The 27,662-nt window shown below is 41.3% G+C and overlaps 3 protein-coding genes across 5 annotated transcripts in view; all 3 read left to right on the forward strand.

Moving 5' to 3' along the window:
- LOC101160929 (protein jagged-1b) overlaps nt 1-5,142 on the forward strand; it is a 49,605-nt gene extending 44,463 nt beyond the window's left edge. For both annotated transcript variants that reach the window (XM_020708247.2, XM_011482521.3), the window contains 5 exons: nt 2,253-2,366; nt 2,677-2,723; nt 3,015-3,191; nt 3,635-3,785; nt 3,857-5,142. In XM_020708247.2, coding sequence (XP_020563906.1) covers nt 2,253-2,366; nt 2,677-2,723; nt 3,015-3,191; nt 3,635-3,785; nt 3,857-4,287 — 920 coding nt within the window. In that variant the 3' untranslated portion in view covers nt 4,288-5,142. The remainder of the gene's footprint in view (nt 1-2,252; nt 2,367-2,676; nt 2,724-3,014; nt 3,192-3,634; nt 3,786-3,856) is intronic.
- A 3,792-nt stretch (nt 5,143-8,934) lies between these two features.
- clasrp (CLK4 associating serine/arginine rich protein) lies at nt 8,935-23,096 on the forward strand. 2 transcript variants are annotated; one of them, XM_004075383.3, is made up of 21 exons: nt 8,935-9,064; nt 10,644-10,783; nt 11,004-11,101; nt 11,181-11,282; nt 12,594-12,673; nt 12,836-12,920; nt 13,017-13,153; nt 13,664-13,760; nt 14,060-14,138; nt 15,801-15,874; nt 15,963-16,004; nt 16,104-16,292; nt 16,585-16,875; nt 16,954-17,169; nt 18,626-18,665; nt 20,464-20,524; nt 20,701-20,759; nt 20,841-20,887; nt 20,960-21,045; nt 21,214-21,238; nt 22,480-23,096. In XM_004075383.3, the coding sequence occupies exons 2-21, from the start codon at nt 10,685-10,687 to the stop codon at nt 22,538-22,540; spliced, it is 1,968 nt and encodes a 655-aa protein (XP_004075431.1). In that variant the 5' UTR covers nt 8,935-9,064; nt 10,644-10,684; the 3' UTR covers nt 22,541-23,096. The 2 variants fall into 2 exon arrangements, 1 of the variants encoding a protein (XP_004075431.1); XR_909840.1 differs by having other exon boundaries at nt 8,950-9,064; nt 18,626-18,669.
- Nucleotides 23,097-23,609: 513 nt separating this feature from the next.
- LOC101161179 (B-cell lymphoma/leukemia 11A) overlaps nt 23,610-27,662 on the forward strand; it is a 9,939-nt gene continuing 5,886 nt past the window's right edge. Inside the window, exons 1-2 of the mRNA XM_023961863.1 lie at nt 23,610-23,882; nt 25,629-25,997. Of these exons, the coding sequence (XP_023817631.1) occupies nt 23,831-23,882; nt 25,629-25,997 (421 nt within the window). The 5' untranslated portion in view covers nt 23,610-23,830. The remainder of the gene's footprint in view (nt 23,883-25,628; nt 25,998-27,662) is intronic.

The raw sequence follows: 27,662 nt of genomic DNA on the forward strand, positions 1-27,662 counted from the left end.
AAGAATAGAGGAGAGGAAGGGTAGAAGTAGAAAAGAAAAGAGGTCAGAACCCCGGAGCACCATAGTTACCCCAGCTTCAACTTCTAGCAGCCTTTTAAAAGAAATAGTTATTATTAAGTTTAATTTAAACAAATTAACATTAAGTTAAATAATCTCTGAATACTAACTAGTCTGACAATAAGCCTGTCCAAATAGGAATGTTTTCGGTCTAACTTTGAATGTAGAAACTGAGTCGGCCTCTCTTACATGAGCTGGAAGTTTATTCCATAAGACAGGGGCTTGGTGACTAAACGCTCTACCTCCAACCGTACTTTTACTAATTCTAGGAACCACAAGCAGTCCTGCATTTTGCGAGCGAAGTGTTCTCATTGGATGGTAAGGGACTATGAGGTCCTTAATATAGGACGGGGCCATTCCATGTAAGGCCTTATAGGTTAACAGGAGGATCTTGAACTTGATTCTGGAATCAACTGGGAGCCAATGGAGCGAAACTAACACAGGAGTGATGTGATCTCTTCTGCTGGCTCCAGCTAACAATCTAGCTGCTGCGTTCTGAACAAGCTGGAGACTTTTTAAGGAACTCTTAGGACACGCTGCTAACAAGGAGTTACAGTAATCCAGCCTCGACGTAACAAATGCATGGATGAGTTTTTCAGCATCACTCTTAGAAAGTAGATTTCTGATCTTAGCAATATTCCGCAGGTGAAAAAAGGCAGTTCTACATGCCTGAGATATATGAGCCTTAAATGATAAGTCCTGGTCAAATAAAACCCCAAGGTTTCTAACTGTGGAATTGGGGGCTATACTTATGCCATCCAGGGAGACTATCTGAGCAGACAGAGCATCTCTGAGGTTTTTAGGACCAAGTATAATAACCTCAGTTTTTTCTGGGTTCAAAAGGAGGTAATTAATTGTCATCCAGGTCTTGATGTCACTGATGCAGGCGTTCAGTTTCTCTATCTGGTCATTCTGGTCAGGCTTCACGGATAAATACAACTGCGTATCGTCGGCATAACAATGAAAATTAATGCTGTGTTTCCTGATTATGTTTCCTAGGGGTAGCATATAAAGCGTAAACAGGATCGGTCCCAAGACTGAGCCCTGTGGGACTCCATAGTTGACTCGAGTGCACTGAGAGGAATGGCCATTTACATTAACGAACTGATACCTATCGGACAGATAGGATTTAAACCACTGGAGAGCAGATCCTCTGATCCCTATGTCCTGCTCTAATCTATGGAGTAAAATACCGTGGTCGATAGTGTCAAAGGCTGCACTGAGGTCCAACAGGACCAGAATAGAAAGTAGTTCCTTTTCTGAGGCCAATAACAAGTCATTAGAGACTCTAACTAGTGCAGTTTCTGTACTGTGGTGAGGTCTAAACCCAGACTGAAAGTCTTCAAAGTGGCTGTTGTCCTGTAGGTGGCAGTAAAGCTGCTTAACTACAACTCTTTCTAGGATTTTAGAAATAAAGGGCAGGTTTGATATCGGTCTATAGTTGGCCAAGATGCTAGGATCCAAACTGGGCTTTTTCAGAAGAGGTTTAACAACTGCATATTTAAAAGACTGTGGCACGTAACCCGTTTCCAGAGAGGCATTTATCATTGTTAATATGGGATTATTAATTAGGGGAAAAGTTTCTTTAAAAAGTCTAGTGGGAATTGGGTCTAACAGACACGTTGAGGATTTGGAGGACGTAATAATTGATGTTATTTCCGCTTGATCCACAGGAGTTAAGCAGTCTAATGTTACAGAGGTTTCTATGGATGCCTCCATTTCTACCGCTTCAGCCTGTTCTGGGCTGATAGTAGGAATAACTTGATTTAACTTATGTCTAATATTTGAGATTTTACTATCGAAAAATGTAAGAAAATCATCAGAGCTGAGAGTTGTACTCTAGCTTGTGATACTACCCTTATCCTTATGCGAAGAGTTCCCATATTCAGTGAGCAACCAAATATACTCACATTTTATATCTATGGTGCATGAAAAAATAAAATCAATATCAAATCTCTCTATATGTTCACAAAATATAAAAAAACACCCCAACTTATTTAGGAATATTACAATTGCATAAACTCTGACAAAACCTAAACTTCCTTGGCTTCCGAACATTGGTGCCAACCTTCCACCAGAAGCAAAATTAAGTGCTCTTAATTTCTTATCTTGACTAAAGGAGTAATATAAATTGCGACTGTTAGTTATAGTGTGCATCAATATTTTCATCAACTTTCTTTCTGTCGTACTTTTAGACACCAATGAATGTGAAAAAAGCATTTGCGTCCACGCCCGGTCATGCCGAAACCTGATCGGTGGATACCTGTGTGACTGCCTTCCTGGGTGGACGGGGCCTAATTGTGACATCAGTGAGTACACAAAAACAAAAGAACAAAGACACAAAAAGAAATGGAAATAAACTGATGGGTGAAAAGAGGTGATTGTGCTGTGACAGGTAATGAAACATCAACAGTCTCAGTGGAAAGGAGATCAGTCTTCTCCACTTTCATAGGGTTTTGCTGAAGATAATATAAATGTCAAGCATCTGCTTCCTTGATGCACAGCAAGGGAATAATGTCAATCATTCCTATGTGTTTCTTTTCTGTGTGTTTGCAGCAGTTTTTTTTCCATGAAAACATGGTTGTTGAGTGACAAATTAATGGTGTTTCTGGTTTCCAGGGAACAGCAGCTGTCAAGGTTTGTGCCTGAATGGAGGACACTGTGAGGTGAGAGTCCTGAATGTTTTTCACCGCCAGGTTACCTGTAGTTTTAACAGTTTTATTAACAGATTAGTGCTTTTATTATTTTATTTCTTCTTCTTTAAAATAAGAAATTATTGGAAGAATCGAACAACTGGGATTGTTTTAAACCCTTCATGTCATATAAAACAAATTTAATTTCGCTTGTACAACTCAATTTAGTTTTTTAAGAAAGTAAATCAATTACTGTACTCTCATCACACATAAAAATAAAATGTATCAAAGCATATGTTTTCTTTATATTTTTGTGCTTTGCAGGACCAAGTATCTGGGTCAAACTGCTTGTGTCCACCTGGTTTCTTGGGGAAATTTTGCCAAAAAGGCCCAAGTCCATGTGACAGCACCCCTTGCCTGAATGGAGGATTGTGTCAGGATAAGGATGGACAGACTACTACCTGCAGTTGTGCTGTGGGATATTCAGGAAACTTCTGCGAGGTGTGAACAATCGAGCACTATGGTTTTATTCTCAAATGTGTGTGTATAATATGAAAGTTTCAACCAAACCAACCTCCCTTCACACGATTGTCACTGGCCCCACCTTCATCAGATTAGGATTTTTGGGACTCCTCCTCTAACACACCAGCTTTTCATAGGTCAGATTTAGGATTTTAGGAATCCTGCCTTTATCAGTCCAGTTTGTCATTGGCCTTTCAAAAAAGATTTTTTAAAGGCATCGCCTCTGTCGCAAAATAACTTTTGAGGCCACCCCTCAGTTTCACCTGTCTGTCACTGAAGTTTGTCGTAATCAAGTCTTTTATACACTCACGTTTTGGGAAAATATGCCTCTGTTTCAGCTGAATTTTGAAGTTCTAGCCTCTGTAACACTACCTTTCTCTTCTGTCACAAGAGTTTTTCTGATATTTGTGTCTTTCTTACAGATTGCCTTGGATCTTTGCAATCCCAATCCCTGCCAACAGGGACTGGAATGCCACAGTGTAGAGGGCAGGTTCATGTGTGCATGTCCTGATGGCTACCATGGTAGGGAGTGTGTGAGCCTCAGAAGTACTTGCAAGGGGCAGCACTGTGAAAGTAAGGGAAAACATGCTTACCTTCAAGTTCAGAGTTGATGAAATCCATTCTAACTTTATACTCGTCTGAAGGTGCTGTGTCTGACACAACCAATGGGAGCCTCAGCTTCTACATGATCCTGGTTGGAGTCCTAGCTCTGGTGACTGTGTGTGGCTGTGCCGCTTGTGCTTTCGTCTTCTCACACCTCCATCGTATGCGGAAAAAACAGCAAGAGGAAGTCCCACAAGAAGAGGGCATCAACAACCAGAGGGAGCTCGTCAACCTAATACGAAACGTAGACCGTCCTGTTCCCCTGCTGCCTCCCACAGCTCCTCTCACTCAACCTCCGCCTCCCACCCCTTGCTATGAAGAGATTGAATTGACATTGCCCCCCTCCCCAGCTCTATCAAACCCATCACCCGCACTAAAGCCAGCCCATGCTGCCAAACTGGACATTTCAAACCGAGAAAGGGAGAAGTTGAACCGTTTCAACCAAGCAGACAATCAGGAGCTGGAGGTCTGACCCTGTCCGAGACCTCTGAGGAACTTTTCTAAAACTATTTTGCATCTGTAGCACTTTTTTATTTGCTCACAGAATCCCATCTCCAGTTACTTGCACTATAAGTCAACTGAAACGGCCTGAAAGGTTCCTAAACTCAGATGGCTACCGACAAACATGTGAGGAGCATAAGCTGCTAAATGGTAGGATCAGAGGACTTACTATGATGTCATCTTTCACGCCACTTGGAAGGCCATAAAAAGCAGTAGGTGGGCGATGCTTGACTGAAAAGTGTAAACACTTACCCTAGTGTGCCTGAAATACTGTCAACAGCAAACAGAAGAGCCTCCTCTGCAGGATATTTGTAAAGTTTGTCATGGTCCACGATGCAAGCCGATGGCTCATTTCTATTGAGACTGAAGTATGACAAACAAACAATGATTTAATGTCTATTTAACTATGTTTGTGCTTGGCTGTGTGCATAAGGATGCTTGAAAGTGAAAGAATGTATATAATGAGTGTATGTCAGAAAGAATGTGGGCTTAAAAATGTGTTGTTTGAGTAAGATCGAACAATATTGTCGATAAAGACGTTCATGTTTCCGGCTTTAAAGCCTTAACTTTTAATTCCAAACACTGTTGCCTGTTTTTATTTTCTCTGTAATACTGCAGTTTGTTGAAGATTCTTTTTCTTCTTTCTAAAATTACTCTGTAAATTAGCTTTTTGTACATAAACACATTGTACATATTGAGACTCTTTTTGTACTGTGTTCAGTCTGGAAGTATACCTTTTTTACTTTGCTTTTTTTGTCCCATCATGCTTTGAGTTTGGAGCAAACAGCACATGTGTCTTGTAATAAAAGTGCATTTAACAACTTTATTTAATCTGTATTTGCTCTATTTTTGTAGGTATTAGTCCAAAAGCATTTGTTGAGAGACCTTCAACAAGAACACAATTACTGTTTGAAGTTAGGATGAATAATCAGAAACCAGAACTAAATTGTCTTGTTCAAAAACATATAAGTTTGCAGTTCAATTAACCTATGACGCACAGGTTTTAAGTCCCTTTGTTGTTACTGTGCAGCTTTTTAATGATGTCTTTACATCATTATTTGACTAAAATGTCATTTCAAAAGGACATGGAAAGAAGAATTTTCTTCCAATTAAAAAAGAAATACATTAAACACTGAAAAGTCTCCCAAAGGGCATTCATTTTTTTATCTCCTTTTTCCTAGACTAGACAATCAGGGAAAACTGAATCCCATCGATGCTGTCTTGTATAAAGAAAATTAAGCTTAAAATTGCATTTCTGGGTATTTCTTTATTTAAATTGTTGTGAATCAGTAGCAGATGTCAAAATGCAGATGAAAAAAGTTTGTAGTTGTAGTTGTGATGTAGATGCAACAGTTGGCAGGCAAAAAGCTCCCTCGTCGGCTCCATTCTTATGCATCTACTGGTAGACAGTAGATGTACCTCTTTGTTTTCCACGTCTGAGCCAGCATCTGGCTCAAAACTGTACGGCTCCAATATTGCTCGCCATTTTTGTTGCACCTGTAATTTTAGGTTGGGGGATTTTGAAGGGCTGTAAGCAGGAGAGCGTGAATAGAGAGCTCTCAGTAATGGGAAGGGGAAGAGGAAGAAGGTTACTCTAAACCAACAGTCCTGCCCACAACTCGGAGGCAAATTTCTGATGGTCCACTGCCGCTCTGCAGGACTATGTCCAAGAAAATGACACAGGTTCTTTTGATTTTGGCCTAAAACTGCATAATCATAATTTTAAAAATCCACTAGGAACGATTATACAATAGATCGAAAACTAATCGGAGTGAGACTTTTAGATGATGGTGTTAACAGCTCCCTGAGTAGCCCAGAAATAAAATAAAAACATTTATTTAAAAGAAAAGTGGTTTAGTTTGATGCTAAACTATATTTCAACCCAAGCAATGAAGAGTTAGTCAGAGCATTTACCCTCTTCAGGACAGTTTATTGACTTTTATGGATTTTAGACAGCCTAACCCCAAATTTAGCAGTTGATGTCGATCTCTGCACAAAATCCCAGATATCCCATTTGGCCTCATTAAGACTAGTCAAATGTATTGACAAAGTCTACAGGTGATTATGGTGTCAAGGATAAAAAGAACTGCTAAGACGGTTCAAAAAAAGATTTTTTGTTTTTTGTTTGGATTAGGGATTTTTTAAGAGGCTTGGACTGATGTTTGGGTTCAGAAGTGACCTTCTTAGAGGCAGCCTGGTGCACATTGTTCTGCCTTTAACCCTTGTGCTATCCTTGGCACTTTAACATTGGGAGTTGGGTCATCTAGACCCACTAGACAGTGCTCTGAACCTTTTTTCTTCAATGATTTGTGATCTTCACTGGTGTCCATGGATTCCATGAAATCTTTCCACCTTTATCCACCTTTGTCATGGTAGGGAGAACACGTCAATGTAAGGGTGGGGTCATCTAAGATAGCACAAGGGTTAAACAAACCTGAAGTGGCCAAAAAAGAAGGAGAGATAATGATGATTCAAATTTTATGTGACCATAGTTTGTACTACTTGTTTTTTGGCAGCATGTATAAAAAACAAAACAAAATAAAACTCAGATTTAGAAAGCACGCTTTTTTTCTGAATATTAACCATCTGCTTTTGGAAAGCTCCGAAATGATGTGATGTATTAAGTTTGTGTGCACTTTGAAAACCAGCTCTGAAATCTGACTTGACATGTCTGATTTTAGCACGGCAAATCGAAACAGCAATTATGACTAGAACACATCGGAACAAAGGTCTACAGTGGGCTTAAGCTGCCTGTCAGAGTGTTAAAGTCATTAATTGCAAAGCACAAAGTGACAGTGAGTGAAAGGAAAGCTCTTGTGATTTGGAGCTGTGTTGCATCGCTGCCAGGTCACAGTGGTTACAGCTAATGGACAAATGGCTGTGACAAATGTGCATTTCATCCTGTGAACACAGCGGCAGGCTGGAAATGAATGTGGGCTTCCTGCCACAGAGCCAGCCAGGAGGAAATGTAAGCATACAGGCAGACACACATAAGAACTCATGCAAACTTTCTCCTCTATTCATGCTTATGCTGCAGGATGTCAAAATGAAGCTTGTTTGAAAGTTTGAAAATTTGCATTCAGAACTCACTTAGACAAAATACGGATTGTTTATGTTTTATTGTGTGACATGTCACAGTGACAGCACAGGTTTCTGGTCCTTCATTTTTCTTTTATATTTTAAATTTAGTTTTAAACTACTGTATTACGGTACTTGCCAAACTTAAGTTTTCATGTGAAAATGGTAAAAAACAAACAAACAAAAAAAACTGTGGCTTTGTTAACATCTGAGGCGTCAAGTTAGTACAAGTACAAGTTTAAACAAAAGGGGTATAAATAGAATAGAATAGCATAGAATAGGTCTTTAATAATCCCTAAGGAAATTTAAAAAATGGCCATCTGCTCACACTCATAAAACACACACATTAAAAACAATAAAAATAGTAAAAAACAGCAATTGATTATAGAGGCCCTGCCAGAGAATTGTATTGCCTGATGGCACGAGGAACAAAAGATTGCTTGTTCCATATTATTGAAATCAAAGTAGTGTATTTCATTTAGGTAATCCAGTTTGACGTCAGAGAATTATTTGTTGTTTTTTTTCTCTAAACACTATTTACGAAAAACATCTTTGCCTACAACAAAAGTAAATGTTAATGGGAAAGAGAGAGAAATAAAAATATTAATGCATACAGACCTTATGTATAGCCATGAGCTACAGAGTTTATTTAAAAAAAGAAGGATTTTTCCCCCGAAAATTACATTTATTGAAATAGTCTCTTTGGTTTTCATTTTTTTATGGTATTACCAAATCGTTTACTGAAGGAAGCATCTGGCTGTCTGTGTTGACGTTTAAGCTGTCTTACAGAGACATCTAGTGGTTATAAAGAGTACTGACAGAGTTGAATCAACAAGTGTCATGTACGAACAGTTATGCAGGATGAAAATCAATAACACACAGTATAGGCGATTAAAAAGACGCGTATATGTGATATATTTCTTTTATCAATAGTTTCAATATCAACACATTTATAGTGTGGGCAAAAATATACACAAAAACAGAAAATTCACGTTTAACTTTAATAATTTATGTTCAACTTTATTGAGTAAAATGTTCCACTTATTTTTAATCAATCAATTGACCAAACAATCAGCCCACTTTATTTATACATTACTTTTCATGTAAACCTAAACAACACATGCACCCGACACAACTAGAGCCAAATATTTCAAAAATAAGTTTTATTATAGTCGTTTTTTTTGTTCCAATAAAAATGAATAGCGGAACCTTCCTGTTACCCAAATTCAACTAAAAACTTTAAGATGTAAAATTTAAATTCTCAATAAGATGTTCAGTTAGAAAGACTATTTACTTTTGCAACATTGCGACTTTAATCTCGAAACTTTATTTCGACTTTAATCTCGATAAAACGAGTTTTTTCTCGAAACTTTGTGTCGAGTTTTTTCTCGACATGACGACTTTAATCTCGCCACGTTGGCCAGAATGTTTTTTCCTCACCGTGGCCCTAAAACTCCATCGTATAGAGGACACTGGTATCTGGAAGTTGTATTTTTCACGTTCTTTTCGTGCTTTTACACTCGACTACACGGCACCGCCCCTAGTGGACATAAGCGGTACTACAACCCGCACTGCTGAATCAGAAAGAGGCGTGTTGGATTACTGCGTTGCATTAGCCGTTAGCTAACCGAAAACAACTTTAGTTTGTGTTGGTGGCTTTTTTAAAACAGGTACGTTTTGAGACGCAGTCTATTCATAAGGCGGTGTGTTCTGTAGCCGTGTGCCAATATTTGTTTATGTATGATGTTGAAACCTAGACAAGTCATGTAACTGTCATGATATACTACTAGCGTCTTAGTGCTAACACTACAGAGGGCCCGGGCTGCATGCGCAATGAATTAGGCCAGCGTGTGTGTATTTTACTCGCTGTTTACTTTACCAAGTGCTATATTTTACACTTTATTCTTTATGCCAGTGGTGCACAATAATTGACGCAATAATTTAAACCTAGTGGTTTTAAAAGAGCAGCTGGAATCACGAATGTTGGTCTGCTAGCTAGGTTAGCTCATGACTTATAGACGATTTAGCTCCTGTCGAGAAAAAGAAAAAACAATAATTAATAATAACAGTAAATTGGAGATCTGGAGTCCATTACATCCTGAATGGTTTTCGCCAGTGCAACTATTTGTTTGCACAGGCGAACAAATAGTTGCCTTTAGCACGTAGCAATATTCAAATAGGAGCAACAGGGCAGTTAACCTCAGAATCAACTCATCTCATCATCATGGTATTTTGCTCTTTTAAATCCATGTTAGGTAAAGAACAGAGGCCAGTTCCGTTGGGTTAGACTCTGTTCGGTGGTTTTCTTGATGCTCTCCAGACGTGTTCATTGGACAGTGATTGGGTCTCTGTGAAGGTTTCCAGGATTGGGAATCTCTGTTTTGAATTTTCTGTAGTAGGATGTCATAGTGGATAAATGGGATGACTAAGTAATCTGCTTGGATTATGCACATTTATTTAAAAAAAAAAAGGATTTCATTTTTATTTAAAGTTTATTTGAGTCTTTAAACATTTTTGCTACTTAAACAATAATCAACACTCCAAAAACAGGGTTTGGGCTGAAGCATCCAGAAACCAAAGATGTGATTTACACAGAAACAAAGATCAACAGATGAAAAATATGCTGCTAACGTAAAATCCTACATGCACATTAATATATATATATATATATATATATATATATGCTAATATACAGCATTAAATTCCAAGTTATTTGAAATATCATCAATAGCGTAATTTATTAATAGTAACTCATTTATTACATTTTTTTCCCAAACAATTTTAAAGTTTTATTCCCAAAAAAAGGACCTTACTTTCCCTTTTTTAGCCAACAGGTTGGCAGAAAAATAAGTCTTCAATAATGTTTTGTCTAACAGCTATAAAAAACCTTCCTGTGTCACTTCAGACAGCTAATGCATGATATTGTTTTTGTAAAGATGCCCTTAGGGAGTCACCTAGGGAGCAGCCAGCTCTCTGACCCAACTTAAGACAAACACGGTCTTTTGTTGGTTGTGGTTGCATCTTGCATGGTAACTGAATTCCTTCGTTTTTGTGATGACAGGATTTTTCAAAAAGCTGGTAGGAAGAGAATTTTTTTTTAGAACAGTCCTTCACAGTTTACTGTAAGTAGAGGTAGTTTTCTGGAAATACACTTCATAGAAATGCGAGATCTTGAATTATTTTCCTGCTCCATCTGCTTGTTTGTTCGTCCTAGTTTTTCACGTTTCTTCGTTGTTGTCCTCTGTGCAGCAGCCGTGCCCCGCCGTGCCCCCACCCCAAGCGGTGCCGTCATGTGGCAAGAGGCCCGCAAACATGAGCGCAAGCTTCGGGGTATGATGGTCGACTATAAGCGCCGTGGTGAACGCCGGCGAGAGTACTATGAGAAAATAGTAAGAGGTTTTACATTTGACAGATGATGTTGTTGCTTCAACAATGCATCTCTTTGGCAACGTGAATATGTCATATAATCTCAATGTAGATCTAAATTTAGAGTTTCCTTGCATGTTTTATTAAATAAATAAACATTTAAATTATAAGCAACAATTGTACACTTTATTCTTTGATACACCATTTATTCATAGTGGGCTCCTGTTTGTCCCGTCTTTGCAGAAAAAAGATCCAGCTCAGTTTCTGCAGGTTCATGGCAGAGCCTACAAGATTCACCTGGATCCTGCTGTGGCGCTGGCTGCAGAAAGCCCTGCAAACATGTGAGAAGCTTCTGACAGTCTCCTTTAAACAAAGTGCTTTTAGTGCGGTGTTGATGTTTATATCATGATCTTTCTGAAGGATGCCATGGCAAGGAGATGCCAACAACATGATCGACAGATTTGATGTTCGGGCACATTTGGACTACATCCCCACCTACACCCCCCCTCTGCTGAGCACATCGTAAGTTGAAAACTCACTTTCTGACCTTTTTGAGTGTCGTATGTGACCTGGGATTTATATTTTGGTTTTAGTTCAGTTTTTACTATCCATCCATCAATTTTCAGAACCAGCTGACTCCCATTTCAAATTACGGACACACTGGGCACTTGACTCGCGTTCAGGAACGCACTAATTGCGGTTTCTTGAACGCAGTGGTGTTCACACTGGACCAGTAGGGAGGGGCATCTTCTTATTTTTCTTTTTCTACTGTTTACTAGCGCATGTCCACCACCTACTGTTGAAGAGGATTGGTGTTAAATGTCGAAGTGGTGAAAATCTCTGGATTTTTGCTCCAGACTTTTTCTTTCACACCTCTATTCCAAAATTTGATAGACTTGGTGTCATGTAAATCTACCCAGACACAAACCGCATATTAAATTCTCCTCCATGATCAATTTTTTTTAACAGTTGGCACTTCTGTGATTTAAAAGGGACACCATCCATTCAAATCCAAGTCCCGGATTGGTCAAAGTTTGACCTGGCTTCACTTTCAACGCGTTTTGTACGCAGAGCCTGAAAATGTTTGTAACAACTTGCCAATGTGAGATTTTGAATGCAGAAACCCAAAATGGGCATTTACGGCTGTTTACATAGACTTGTCATTGTCAGTGGCCGCCTGAGCCCGGTGTGAACGTAGCGTCACTGTCACTGAACTGCAGTAGCCAACCCAGCTACTGTTGCTGAGGGTGGGGTACACCCTAAACAGTATGAGTCTGTTGCAAGGTCTAGTTTTTACCATGGATGTTCAAACATTTAGGATGTCTATGAAGACTCTTATTCATCCAGGTTGGTTCCATTGTAGTAGGTTTAGGGGATGTCATCTGGACTTGGTTTTTAAACCAAGTCCAGATGACATCCCCTAAACCTACTACAAACATTTAGGATGTTTTGCTAATTGTAGCTGTGGGAGAAAAAGCTTTTCTTTTTCCTAGCAACACATTTGAGGCATTTAAAAACGATCAGATGTCAAAATTGTTGAATTCAAATGAGCATTTATACGTTTCTTTTTTTAGCTTCTCAAACATGTCTCCCTTGTTTTGCCCCATTACATCCCCAGCATCCCCCATCCCCAAAATCACATTTTAACTTAGTAATTGCTTTTATACCTCAGTAACCCTTATAAAACTATTACAATTTTGTAATTATTTGTCTTATTGAATAGTTTCTCTTTTCATTTTGATCTTGTAAATGTCATTTTACTTGACAGAAGTCTGCTCTCTGAGTTAAGAGTTTTTATGTGACCAACAACCTTCTGCTCTTCATCCCACACAGCACCCCAGAGCAGGAGATGGAGGAGAGGAAGTGCAACTATGAGCGCTACAGAGGTTTGGTACAGAATGACTTTGCCAGCAGTGAGTACTTTTATTAAATAAAGACATGAAGCGATCAATTATTAAATGCTTAAAGTTGACACATTACACATGTGATAGTGAAACTAAAATAAAGCCTCAGGCTCTCAGTGGGTATACTTTGCTGTTGTGTGCTGCTCTGTAATCCCTGCTGTTCTTTCATAGTCTCAGAGGAGCAGTGTTTATACCAGATCTACCTGGACGAGCTCTATGGAGGCCTGACGAAACCAAACGAAGAGGAGAAGAAGAAGTGTGTGAAGTGCTTTGTTCACAGTCTCTTGGCATTTTCTCTTCATGAAGTAGTATTTGGCCATGTGTTCAGAAACACTCTTTGACTTTTCCCCAGACTGGCGGAGAAAAGAGTGACTATTGGTTACACGTATGAAGACAGCACGGTGCCAGAGCCCAACCAGCACTCAGACAAAGAGGAGGACAACTCAGAGAACAGTGACTCGGAGGAGGACGAGGGCATCCCAGACATCGGTGAACATGTTACACACAATACGAACTTAACAAGTCAGAAGAAAACAGAAATGAAGACAAAACAAAATGAAAAAGCATTCATAGTCAGAGAGGGAAAAAATGGTTCAAAACTTTGCACCAGTGAAAACAAATTCTTGCAGTTAAAGGATCTTAATCTGGTTTGAAAAATATATTAGGAAACCAAATAAAAATGTAACGGTAATATAATCATTTGAGGTTATTATTATTATTATTTATCATCATTATCTTCATGTAAACTATCGTCAAATTTCGGCTATCGGCCAGAAAAAATGTATCGGCCTATCACTTACTTGTATGTTTTTTATTTTTTTGATGTGTTTACAGAGTATCTTTGTGATAAACTCAACATGACAGGCCACACACAGTTTGCCTTTGGTTTAAATTAGCTTCTGTTTTATTGCGATTTCCAAAGAAATTTCCTAAATGCATATAGTATGTTAAAGATGAGCTTGAGCGTTTTGCTAAAAACTATTTGCCGTCATTGCCCAGATGTGGAGGTGGATGTTGATGAGCTGAACCAGGAGCAGCTAGCTGACCTAAGCAAAATGGCAACTTCGTACGGAATGGCTGACGGCGACTTTGTCAGGTAACACGAAGCCGACATTTTTGGAACAAAAGCAGCTCTGCTGCTCCGTATATTTGTTTGACAGAAATATCATTTTAAAAGAACCGAATGAAGTTTGGCAAAACATTCAGTGCAGTTTGTTGAAACCATTGCTGAATTGAGCAAAGTAATTTTAAAAATCTCCAAGTGCTATTAATAAATGACTGCATATTTGCAGCAGGCATTGCCAGCTAAAAATGTTTGATACACACTAATGTTTCTTTAAGTTGTGATGACAGATTTATTTATATGTGTAATGTAAACACTGGATATTTCAAAAGGATGTTAAAGAAAGACAAGGAGGAAGTGGAGGCTATCAAACACGCCAAAGCCCTGGAGGCAGAGAAGGCCATGTACTCGGTAAGAATCCTCATCTCAGCTGGGGCTGCAGCCAAACCACCAATCTGCTGATTATATCTTCACTTTCAGTTGCGATTCATCAAACTACATCAGTTTATATGATGCATCAGGAAAAAATATCTGGTTTAGATTTTTAGTTTCTTTTTTTAACTCAAGCTTTGCATAAAAACCAGATCCAAGAGTTTGCGTTTCATTTTTCTCAATTTAAATTTGTTTTGTTCCTTGGTTTTATCTAAAAGGTTTTATAGTATGTGTGTGTGTGGAGAGATTAGTGCAAGGTCTAGGTGTCTTCTAACATTTATTTCACAGGATTCAGGTCAGAAAAATATCAGAAAGCCTCATTTCTTTATGCGTTTTGAGCACGTCTTCCACATGTTGAAATAACTGGCTAAAGAAAACAGAGGATAATCACATAGAACAAACACTCAGTATTTATTCTATATTCATGTTTATTTTTGCTTCACATTCTTATAGGCATTTGTCTTTGAATATGAGTGTGTGTGTGGTCCTTAGAAATGCAAATTTGCTGCGTTTCTAAGAAAGCTAATGCATGAAGTTTCAGATGTTTTCTCACATTTACATAACTAAATGAAGAGGTAATGCCGTATAGCGACAGTTTAACTTACTACAGATTCTTAAATCTTCATGATCAACAGTCATAGAGCTCAAAGTTGCGTACAGAGAGTATTCCCATTAGGGTGACTAGTCACGGTTCGGCACACACGTGTGCCACGGATTGCCCCCACTTCCCATGCATCATTTCACTGAACGCAATTAGCTTGTCAAATTCACGTCCACCGCATTTTTGATGACATGCGTCAAAGTCACTACTTGCCACTTGTCCTAAAGAGGTTTAATAAACCTGATGGTCCTGCTGCCTGTGGGAGGAGCTACCATCAAAAGCTTTTCTTACCCTCATTCCAAAAGACACGGAAAGAGTTGAGGGATCCAGTTTGTTTATTTTGAAGAGCTCTACAAAGTTGTCTGTAATCACATCTCCATTCCCGCATACAAGACGGCATTCAGAGACTTGTGAACAACGTCCGCCTTCAGCGGTATTTTCATGTCTCTGTGACCCAGTTTGAAGACTTTACTGTCCATATATATCTAAAAAAAAATTAGTATCTTGAGTTCAGAGCTAAATTTGTATTTTTTTTTATAAACAGGCCTCAATGGGCAAATGGTTTAATGTTATCTATATGTTCGTGTGTTTTAAAGTACTAAACATGTGATTTATAAAATACATATGGTTTGAAGCTTTTCAAAAATTAAATTAACTTTTATCCTAGTCTTTGTCCTTTTTACTGATCCGAAAAAGTGATCCGAACCGTGACTCTAAAAGTTTGACACGATCCAAACTGTGAGTTTTGTGATGCTTTTCACCCCTAATTCCCTTCTTTTATCAACCTGGTGTGGGCAATTCAATATATTGACAGTAACAGGAAGATGGAGCAGACGATTGTGAGGAAAAGGAGCACAGAGAAAACCAAATCCAACTTCTAATACAGCATTTGCATAACAAGTTTATGCATTATGACACATCAGATTTATACATTTGTTTTGACAAATATCGACATTATGGTAACAAAGTGTTGCAGCCTCAATGTCAAATTGTGCTCGTTTGTGGTTTTGTGTTTACATTATTTTCTTCTTCCTCTTCAGGGACGTCGCTCTCGCAGACAGAGGAGAGAGTTTAGAGAGAAACGCCTGAAAGGTAGACAGATTAGCCCACCGAGGTAAGTTAGCTGGTGTTCCGTTTTGATGTTTCCCTTTTTCATGTAAACTGTACAATGACACCTTTGTTTTTACTTTTTCACATTTCAGTTATGCCAGAAGAGACAGTCCAACATATGATCCATACAAACGGTGAGTGGTGACCTAAAGGTTTGGCTATTTCCTCCTTTTATTTTCTTTTACTCTCTAGTTGTGTGTAAACCTGAGCACGTATGTCCATTTTCTGGTCAGCCCAGAGTCCGAGTCCAGCTCTGAGTCCCGGTCACGTTCTCGTACCCCTGGTCCAGAGAAGATCACCTTCATCACCAGCTTTGGAGGCAGCGATGATGAAGCTGCTGCGGCGGCTCAAACTGCCACCTCTCACTCTGGCCACGCCCCCTCCAGCTTGCAGCACTCTGCAGGTCATAACAGGGGCTCCCGGTCGGTAACTTTCCCTCCTCTTGGTTGTTTTCTAATCATTGATATGACCACAGCTTTGGTGCATCAAGAATACTGGTGGAGTTTTGTGGTTGAAGAGGTGATAAGTGAGGAAACTTCTGCTGAAGAGCCTGTGCTTGTAATGAAATATGCAAAGAAAGTGTGTGTAGCTGACGCTCAGTTGATGTCACATGTGGCAGTGCAAGTATCACTACTAAATACTGTAGCAAAAAAAAGGCTAAGGCTAGGTTTTAAGCTGGTATCTTTACTAAAGACTTTTTGTCTGTTTGTTTAGGAGGCGAAAGTCATCCTCCAGTCGTTCCCCTTCCTCCTCCTCCCGCTCATCATCTCGGTCCTCATCTTGCTCATCTTCTCGTTCACGTCGAGCCAGACGAGGGCGTGGGAGAAGGGATGGGCGTCGCTCCCGGAGTCGCTCGCGGTCGAGACGGCGTTCCAGATCTTACTCGAGAGGCAGAGGGGGCAACGGCTCCTATAGGAGACGTGACCGAACGAGATCCCGGTCCAATGACAGGAACCGGGACCGGGATAGGGACAGGAGACGATACTCGGCACGCAGACGAACCAGGTTGGATATATGACTAAATATTCATTAAAATCTTCTGTTCTAACAAAATTGCATTAAGATTCCTGTGTCTTCTGCCAGATCTCGATCCAGCTCACGGCGGAGAAGCAGCTCACGCCGAGGGGGCCAGAGCAGTAGAGGATATCGCCGTGGAGATAGTCGCAATCAAAGTCGCAGTCATAGTCGCAGTCGCAGCTGCAGCCCCTCTCAGTCTCCCACCCGACCAGCCCACAGCCCCTCCCCTGCTCACAGAGTATCCCAGCCTGCTGCCACTGCTGTCTCTGACAAACTGAGAAAGTAAGAGGACGTGAAATCCGCTGGGGGTGTTTTTTACACGTTTACCACGCTCCTAAATGATGTGAAGAGCTGGTAGTGAGAAGATCAGCTGATCTGACTCATTTACTTTGAAAAATAAGTCACTTTTGTTTGGGTTTAACAAGCAGACTCTTCCGCACTTTTCCTTCTGTACATTCATGTTAAAGAAATGCATGCTTTTTATGCTATTTTAGTCTCACTTATCTTTAATGTATTGTAACTCGTAAACTATTACAACTAATCTACAAACCCTTTCTGCTACCTAATATTCTAAGTTGATGCGTCTATTATTTAAGAGTTTCCCCTTAGTTTTATTGAGCCATGTATTCTCTATTACCAGAAATTTCATCTGGCTGCAGTTAGAAAATCTTACAAAATAAAACTTTTAGATAGAAAAAAACTTAAGACAAAAAACAGAATTTTAATGAGCTTTCACCTCTTAGTTATTGATTTTTTTTTTTACCTCCAGAGCCTCATGTTTTTAAAGTAAGCTTGACTGTTTGCACGTCTTTGTGGCTTGAAAATAACAAAGTGTTGCTAGAGTCAGAAAATCCTTGAATATCGACTTCACGTAGCTTCTACATTAATATACTTCATTTAAATAAAGTTTAAACTTCAACTAAATGTGAATGTTTTAACCCTTTGAATTAATTTCCAGCTATTTAAAAAAAAAATCACTTGTGGTTTTGCTTTCAAGTAGATGCTGCAATGTAGGCCCACTCAAACATGTTTTTTCATCTTTGTCAAAATGTTCCCAGTGGATTTTTCATTATGATTATGCCGTTGTTAGCCAAAAAAAAAAAAAAAAAAAAACCTGTCATAGTTTCTGCAGAGCACCAGTAGTTCATTAGAAATTTGCCACTGAGTTGTGGACTGTTGACATAGAGTAAGCCCGCCCCTTCCCATCATCCATCTGTTTACGTGCTCTCCCACTAGCTTACAGCCCCTCCCAACCCCAAGCTAACATTTCCAGTACAACAAAAATGGCGAGCAAAATCAGAGCTATCCAGTCAATCCAAATACCATTTTAGACGAAGAAAACAAAGACATTCATTGATCTATTTGTCTACAAGTGGATGCATCAGAATGGAGCAGAGAGCTTGTGGCCCACCGATTGTAGCGTCTATGGAACAACTACAAGCTTTTTCCAACGACATTTCTGCTGCTCCTGATTCATGATTTGTAAAAAAAAAAAAAAACTCAAATGAACTTAAATTTCTTTATACATGTCCTTCATCATTAGAAAAATGCCTCTAGAATATGTTAAAAACACCAAACCCACGATTTTCATCAAAGTGGGTCTTTAAGGTACTTTTGTAGACCAAGTGGTTTGATACATATTTGTATCAGTATGCGTCAAGGGGTTGAAGAGCTTCTTTAATGATGTAGCAGAAGTCATCATTTTGGCCTGATGCATTATTTTCCTTGTTTTTTTTAGGCCTGACACTCCGGGTGGTAAAGAGACGGGAGCTGCCAAAGTCAGTAAGAATTTGATCTATCTGGGTTTCTTGTTAAAGCCTACGCCTCCACATCCCTGACAGGCTGACATGGTTTTCCATCAAACTGGAATGAATTTAGCCATTGTTTTCCACAAAGACAAAACGATTGCCTTTTTTTTCTCTCTCTCTCTCCCACAAAATGGACATAAAGTGACTATTTATTTGTGAAGTGACTAATGAGAACTTTAAGGCTCCCACTTTTCTGCATGAATGTGCATTTAGCTCCTTCTTGAAGCCTGTTTTTATTGTGTTGATGAATGTTTGTTTGCTATTTATGTGCTTTAGATCTTGAAGCCCTAGTGTAGATTCACAAACGACTTTAAAGCTTCACCTTCAGCAAAAACTCATAACAATGATTTTAGCAAAATGTGGTAATATGAACGTAGCTTACTGGATTTTCTAGGAGTCTGCATTAATGAATCAAAACTGGACTAGGTGAGGATATGCAGGTATGTTGACCATCAGAGAAGTTCATTTCTGTTGTGAGGAGGGTCAGCGGCGCTGCAGGACGGTGTCTCAGAGGTACAGGTGTACGCTAACAGCAGATACTTAAGCACTCACAAGGCAGTGTCATGTTATCACATTTCAGGACGTAACCTCTGCTCTGAACACACCCATGTACCAGAACAAGCACCCCCCTGTTAAGAGTGGACATGACGTCCTGAAAGGCAGTCATTTGTAAAACCTGCTCAAACACGCCAATTCAACAGGATGAAGTTAGCAAAAATCAATGCCTTCAGATTGATGAGTATGTTGCTCATCACAGCATAGAGGAAACGACCATTTATTAGGTCATGTGACTCAGTTTAAGTAGGACACAACTATAAAAAGAGCCACTTTTCTGTTTAGTGCCTCCATGGATGCAGTATTCAAATAGCAACACTTGAAAACTTAAATTCAAACTTTAAAGAATAGAAATTGTTGCTCTTCAAAGCAAATGGTTTGCGTTTTGGTTTTGATAAATCGGGATCTTTTTTTTTCTTCTTTTCTGTAGACCAAAGTTAGATCCGTCCCTGAAGGGTACTTCAGAGAGGCATTCGGACTTGTTGCTACAAGCAGCAGTTCTGTTATGACTTATTGGATAGTAAAATGTAAAGATTTAGGATTTTTACTTGACTCTCAAAAATATAAAAAAGCTTAAAGAGTGTGTCGAAAAAGCTCTTGATCAAAGGAACTCAATTGTTGGTATTTGGGTCCAGATTGTTGAACAGCTTCAACTGTTTCCTTGCCTGCTTGGTGCTTGTTATTCTCACTTCACTTCCAAAGAAAAACGGGTTGCACACATCCAGGAACTTGCGTGCTTCGAGCGTACCTGCAGTGTTGTGACCTGCAGTTTTTCTTGCCTGGCCGGGTCTGAACAGACCATCGCTGGGCGTGTCTGTGACAAAACGCCACCGGCTCTTTCTGAACTTTCCGAAACTTGCTGGACCTGAACTTGCTCCTGTTTCATTTTGACCAGCTCTCGCTCCTCCACCGTGCTGCTCACTGTTACCTCTGACAGTATTATGTGAGCCCGCACATTGTGTGGAGGTTCATGTGACTGGATCCTGTCTTAAAGTGTCCCGCAGCAGCTGCAAGTTTGTCCGTCCACTTGCAGCCTGTGTGTTGACTCAACAAACAGTATTCACTTTGTTCTTTCACTTATTTATTTTTTATCATCTCCACCAGTTACTGTCCGTAAAGACGAGGGTATCGAATTTGTAAAATGGCACAAACACACACGAACACTTGTGTTGGGCTGTGAAATGTCGTCCTAACATTGTTGTCCTGATTGCAGCCCAAGCTGACCCCTCAGGAGAAGCTCAAGCTACGAATGCAGAAAGCGCTCAACAAGCAATGTGAGTGCAGCTAATTCCTGTCCAACAGTTGCACAAGTTAGAAAAAGTCACATCTTTTGAAAAGAAGCATTTGGTCGCGTAAAAGTGATGAAATGTTCGATTGCAGAAGATGAAAGCTCCTTTTGTCTGAGTTTCACATCTTTGCTGTTTGTTTGTTTCTTCCTCCCACTTTGCAGCCAAGGCGGATAAGAAGGCTGCTCAGGAGAAGATCCAGCAGCAGGAACACAAGCGACAGGTTTGTTTTCCTCTGAATCAAATCCAGAAGCACCTTTCCAAAGTCCTGCATTTCTCTTCATTGGCGCTGTTTGTTTTACAGGAGCGAGAAGGAGAGCTGCGAGCCATGGCACGCAAGATACGCATGAAGTAAGGCCGCGCGTTGTGCTGGCTTGTTTCGATTGTGTTTTGCAATGTCTGACCCAGCGACTCTACATTCAGGGAACGCGAGCGCCGTGAGAAAGAAAGGGACGAATGGGAAAGACAGTACGGGCGGCAGAGCAGCTCGCCGTCTCCTTCCAAATATGGTAAGGCTGAAATTTCTCAACACCTGTTTGGACCTTTAGTTTGAAGACTTGCTTTTGTAGATTAAAATATAAAAATGTCTACATTTCATTGGTTTGATTTCTGCTTTTTATCGAGCTTTGTTTAGTCGTATATTTTGTTTCACTCTTAGTCCATCTTCTGTCCCTCAGGTCGAGAGCACAACTCACACAGAAGGTATGTGAGAAACCACAAGAATCTACACGGTTCCAAAAAAACGCTGAGCGTTTGCATTTTCCTCTATATATGTCGATGCACTGCGTCCCAGAAGAAGTGCCTCAAGATATGCTTGAGCTGCATACCTTCCCCTCACACAGGTTGGCCTTGGCGTGCGAGAGAAATATTCTTGGACAAAAAAAAAGGCCAAATCCTTATTTGTTCCTGAAACTTTACTCCTTAATTTGCATCTTGCCTGTGGTTGAAATCCCTCTTGAGTGTGAACTTTTCAATTTATGACAAATTTGCCGCCACTCGTCAGTAGTAATGCATCCAATTCATCCAGCTTTAAAGTAGATGCCAACAAATCAGTGTTTTTTCCAACTATCTGAAAGTTTAAGTCAAGCGGAGCACAGAATAAGAATAAACTTACACTCAAATAGCAATAAAGCAAAGCTCTTGACAAAAATCCAGCACTTTTACAGGTAAGACGGGTAACCAGCAAAATGTTAAAACAGCTGCTGCCGATTCATGCTCTCAATCTTATTACATCCCAAAAGTTTTTTATGCAGAAGGAAGTTAATACAATGCATCCTGGGGATGAGTTGAAAATAGACAAATCAAATGGAATCGATCCTTTAAAGACCCTATACACATGCATAATTAAACTTTTTGAGCTTGAAAGTGTATTATATAGTATATTCCTCCCTATAAGTAACCCCAAAGTGGTATTTTGATCCGTTCACCCATCTAAAAACCTGCACTCTGAGCACCAGCCCCTCCCAATATCCACGAACAAGCGGGTTCTCACATTGTGACATAGACCGGTGAAGAACCGCCCCTTCCAGGAAGAGTCTGCACTGCCAGCTCCACCCCCAGACTAACGCGCACTTTCTCCACGGAGTTAGCGGTGATCGGCAAAAAGCTTTAATTTTATATGCACAATGTCCACATCCACCATTGGATGCTATAGGCCCTTTAATGGTAATTCTAAAGGAGCAACTGCTTTAAAAAAGGTTTAAAAGTTAGATAGGTTCAAATTATGATAGGCTTGCATACTTTAAGTCCAATTGGAATTTCTGACTTTTTTCTGATCGGTTTTGTTTTCCAGTTTGTAATACCAGATGTCAAGAGTTTATTGTAATAATTCAGTCTCCAATTCATCAATATAGTTTGTCTTTATACATTTTATGACCATTATTTCATGCATATTGTAGAGTGATTTTTTTCTTTTTTTCCCTTTTCCAATTTTTTTCCCTCAGGAGGTCAAGGTCACGATCTCAGTCTCGGTCTCGGTCACGAAGTCCATATTACAGATACTGAAACACTTGGTGGAAAAAGCAGCTCATCCGATGGAACCTGCAGTCCCTAATATCCTGTTCAAGCAGCAGCCTATTGCATGGAAAATCAGTGACTGTGTCTCATCAATAAATTGAAAAATGGAAGACGGACACCTGAAATTACATTTACAAAGCATAAACACTTAGCTGTGATTCATTAGATCCATTGATTACAGTTTTGTGGCCTTAGTGAAGCTTCTCCCCCTCTTCACATTTTGCTTGATCTTGCAAAGACTTCTCACTTTCTCCACCCCATTCATGCTTGCTTGATTTTTCTTCTGCATACTTCCCTTGAAAACATTTCTTCTGTTCAAACAATACAGAAAAGATTTGCCTGGTTATTTACTGACATGATGACACTTTTGCATTTCAGCAACAAGAGCTAAACCCCCTTTTAACCGGTCATATGTGTGTCATAATGGAACTGTTTAGAGTGAGTTTTGTACTCTGTCCTCAGCTGGTTTACAAAGAAAGAACTTTTGTTCTCACTAATGTCAATGTACAATAACGATTGACAAATAAAAGTTGATTTGAAATTATGAAGCTGGTCTTTCGTTAATTATTCAATGTATAATAATAATATAATGCCCTCAAAACAGTTTTTAAGTCATTTTGTAAATGGTTGCTCGAGCTGACAGGTTTCCAGAGTTTCAGTACCTTATTTCCACCATTGGGTGGCGACAAACCCTCTGCGCTCATTTGGCGCCTCTTGCTCTGGGAGCGCTCGTAAAGTCAAGCGGCTCGCGGGAGTTTTCTGCTTCTCGCTGCTGAAGTATGTGGCCTCATACTTAAACAAGAGCCGCATCTGGTCAGCGAGAAAAGCAGAAATGAATGTCACCCTGGTTCCGGTTGTTGTCGAGACACCTGTGGAAAAAGCGGAGCGGTAGTTCCTCTGAGGTGTGGAGGGGGAACTAGGTGATTTTCAACATCACAGAAAAAAAAGAGGCGGACAGTTGCAGACCCCCCCCTCCCCCCGTGCATCAACTATAAGTGGCAGAAGCAAGTGTTTTACCTAAAAGGGGGCGGAGTCTGGGTGGTTGGCGCGGGCGGTGCTCTCAGTCGCCCATGCCCCCTTTTGCCCTCCGCTCGCTGCGGGGGAAGAAGCGTGAACTTGAACGCTGCCTTCTCTGCGCAGAGCGAGTCCTGGCGAAGGCCAGCAAGTCTTATCAGTCCGTCCCCGGTGCTCAGCTTTCGGACCGCTTCACGGAGGAGGAAGAGCTGGACCGGGTCTGTTTTGGGGTTCTGGACCCAACGGTGCCAAACGCACGACGCGATGTCCAGGCGCAAACTTGGAAGCAGACCGCAGCACCTGAGCGCAATTCAAGGTAAGCGGCGCATGGACACGCCGGGAGAAAACACGCTGGGGGGCTGTTTTGTTTTACTTGTTTGTTTGTTTTGCGCGTGGTTCTTCATCGTGGGCTTTAAATAGACACGTAGATTTTAAAAAAATACATATCTTCCAAGGCGAAGTACTAGGTTTGCGTGGATCTTTCTCTGATCCGGTGTGAGGACTTCACAAACAAATATTTGAAGAGGAGCTGCTGGTGTCCTGATGAGCGCAGAGGGAGGACCGGTTTACTGGCCTCAGCGGCTGCAGGTCCAAACACGAGGATCATGAAGCCATCCAGGATGGATCAAGTTTCTCTGTCGGTGCTTTTACTCTTCAAACCTTTGGGACTTTTGGGTCCTGCTCCTGTGGCGTCTCATAAGTATGAGTGGACTTTAAAGGAGATAAATCCCTAACTGGGGGGTGAAATTCCTCCTGCATCCAAACAAACGTCGCTTCTGTTGATGTATTATATCATGGAGAGCAGCTCCGACAGAAAACGGGTACAGAAAGTTGCGCGGCATTTTTTTTTTATACAGTTCTCCACTGAAGAGCCCAGTGGTGCATGTCTGCTGTGACCACAGGCCCTGACTCAACACTGTGTTGTGTGCGTGTGTGCGCTCGCGCGCGTGCCTAACCGCGCCTTGCAAGTCTGCACAAACAGCGCGCCCCTGAAACAGGAAAGGTGACATTTTTGAGTAACAACTGGCGAGATCCGACTTCAGACTGTACTGTCTGTACCTGTCCTGTGTGCGGCCTGCACAGCCTGGGCAGGTGGATCCTGCACAGGCGTCAAGGTGTAGCCCTTGAGCAACACACTCCTGACCCTCTCCACACTCACGCATCCCTCCTTCTCTGCCTCCTCCTCCTACCTGCCATTTCGCGGTATCACTGCTTGCAATTAGAGGCTGCATATAAGCCACATAAGAATGATCAAGTTGCGTTTATGTTAAATCTGATGCAGCACATGTTCAACAGCAGGTCTCCTCTTATCTTGAACACCTTCAGTCACTTGTTTTCTCTTTTACTGCAATCCACTTCCTGTTGAGAAACTCCCGCTGCCTGTGGCTTGTAAGGCAACATTTCCCTTTGAGTGAAAAGGTGCAAGTCTCGACTGTGATCTCGGGACAGTGGTGCAGTCATTCCTGCACTCATGCTGCAGTGGGTCGCTTGAACAGGACACGCAGGTTTCTACTGGAGGTGGACCATGGGCTCCCCTGTCTGCACCCAGAGCCGGCAGATCTGTAACCGGTTAAAGGAAGTGGTCACTGTTGACTGAGCATATTGGCCTCGTTGACTGAAACTAGCACTTTCAATCCCTGTGCCTGTTGGCTGTTGTCTTTTAGGTCAACACTGCACCTCCATGCAGATGTCCACATGAACTGAAAACCAACTGTCTACTTCTGATTTGAGAGGGACTCTTCCTGTGAACTTCAGCACCTTTGCAGTTTTCACCAAAAAGATTTAAGCACCAAAATCAAAGTCTCAAAAAGAATGACATTTTTCAAGTGTTGTCTAACAAAGTAGTAACTGTATTACTGTTGTGGGGATTTTTTTTTTCATCCATTTACTGTGCAAAGATGGTTTTATATGTTATATATTCAAACACTGTTTGTCTTAAACCCTATAATTGGTCATTCTACTCTCAACTAAAGCAAATAAAAATTTTAAAAAATTCTATTTGAGGCAGGATTTGCTATAAAGTCATCTGATCTGTTAACAGTTTATATCTTTCTTGCCCCAGACACCACTGTTTTTGAGGATGGCTCACACTCATCAGGTGATCCCCACAGTCATGCTCCTCCGCCGATGCACGCCCCTGACGAAGGTCGCGACCTCCTCACCTGTGGCCAGTGCAACAAGGCCTTCCCACTGGCCCACATTCTGGCGTTCATCCAGCACAAGCAGGGCGGCTGCGGCTCCAGAAGCCAAGCCACGGGCATCAGCGCCACCCCACCCTCACCCGCCAGCCGAGCCAGGCACCAGCACACCGGCAAGAGTGGGCCGGGGCCCACCCTTGCCGGCTTCATTGAGCTGCGGAGAGGAACAGCCAGGAACCAAGCCTGGGGGGAGGAGCTTGGCATGAGTGTGAAGACAGAACCCGACAAATCAGGTAAGAGCGTGGACGATGCTGAAGAAGGTGGCAGGTTGCTAATTAGGGACTCTATTTTTTTAATTGTTTTATTTTTCTTTTCTCTTGATTTTGCGAGCGCTCCTCCTCCCTCTCGAGTCCAGCTCATTAACTAGCCGTTGCCATTAGCAGACCTGCGTGCGTTAGTTACGCGCAGGCTAATTGTGTGGAAAGGATAGGCGTCAGGAACATTCGAAAGGCACGGAGGGTCCCCAAGGGCCCCCGGTTGAGCACCTGAGCTCTCTCCGAACTCCCTCGCTGTCAGTCTCTGAGGTGGAGTGGCCAGGTAAACATGTTTCCTCCTGCCTGCCACCTCCTGCGGCCTGGACAGCAGAAACTGGAGCCACGGCCCACAAACTCCACCTTGTTCCAGTTTGATTCCTAGAACAGGTTGCTCTGTTGTCTGAAGCGGTCAGAGTGAATGCCAGAATGCCATTGCAGCTCTCTTCGCCGTCATGACACGAAAATGAAGAGTGTTGCATCAGGCGCAGCTCCTCAGCCATTTCCCGCTGTTCTGCCCAGGGCTGAGCCACCTGAGCTCCTGGGACTCTCCTCCTGCTTTTTTCTTCTCCCTTCACCTCATCTTCCCCGTGTTTTTGCACTCTCTCCATCCTGTGGCAAAATCTTTACCTTTAAGTTTATTTTTTTCTGTGAAGATTATAAGAAGAAGTGAATGGATACATATCTATGACAGTGAAGGAAAGGATCCTCTGAGGAGGAAAAATGGTTTTGAAGTTCTAAACTAAGAAAGGGGGCTGGAGCCTGAGAAACAGATGCAGATGGACACAGCATCCTGCCACACGTTTGTGGCAGGTACAAGTGCCCCCAGTGAAACTCTTCGCCATGCACACATACGTTAGCAGTTCCTTCCTTTGTGCACGCTCGAGGGACGTGCTCGCACCATTTCCGTTTGTCCACGGCCTGACTTATTTTCTATTTCCCCCCCCCCCCCCCCCCCTATTCTGCATCTGATCTCATGCTGAGCCTCACTTCAGTCACAGAACTCAGCACTTTGCTGCTCACAGTATTATACAACAAACTAAACCCATGAAATGAGCAAGGAAAGGGCATGAATAATGCAATAGTAGATAAGTTTAGATTAAATTTTTATTCATGAATGTTTTTCTTTTTTCACCCCCCTTTTTTTTTTGTTAATTGTCATCAGTTTGGGGAGTAAAGCTGTTGGAGTCGTGCACTCAAAAACACCGCCCTGTAGGTGAGAGGTGTTAGTGTGAGCTGTTGAGATGACTGGAAGTGAAACAGCCGTCGTCCCACGACGCCCTCTGTTTTCTGCAGTCAAAGGAAACGGGCACAGACGATGGAGGAGGAAAAAGGGGGTAGAGAGGGATGGATTACGGAGGAGACGTGTGCATCTGTCTCATTCCTTTTTATTTATTCTCCTTGTTTGTTCCCCCCCCCTCCTCATCTTCTACGCCTCCTCATCCCCCCCCCCCATCTTCAACACACTTTTGCTTTGCTCTCTTTCAACGACTCCCCCGTCCTCCTCTTCCTCTCTTTTTCTCCTCCCTCTGCCTCCCAAGGGAGAAGAGATTCTGCCTGCTGCTCGTTAGTGCTCCCAGCCAATCTGCATTTTTAATTAGTAGTTATTGCTTCTGCTTAATATTCAAGTGTTACCCCGGGCCAAAT

Source organism: Oryzias latipes, chromosome 13, assembly GCF_002234675.1.
Source record: "Oryzias latipes chromosome 13, ASM223467v1".
Lineage (NCBI taxonomy): Eukaryota > Metazoa > Chordata > Actinopteri > Beloniformes > Adrianichthyidae > Oryzias > Oryzias latipes.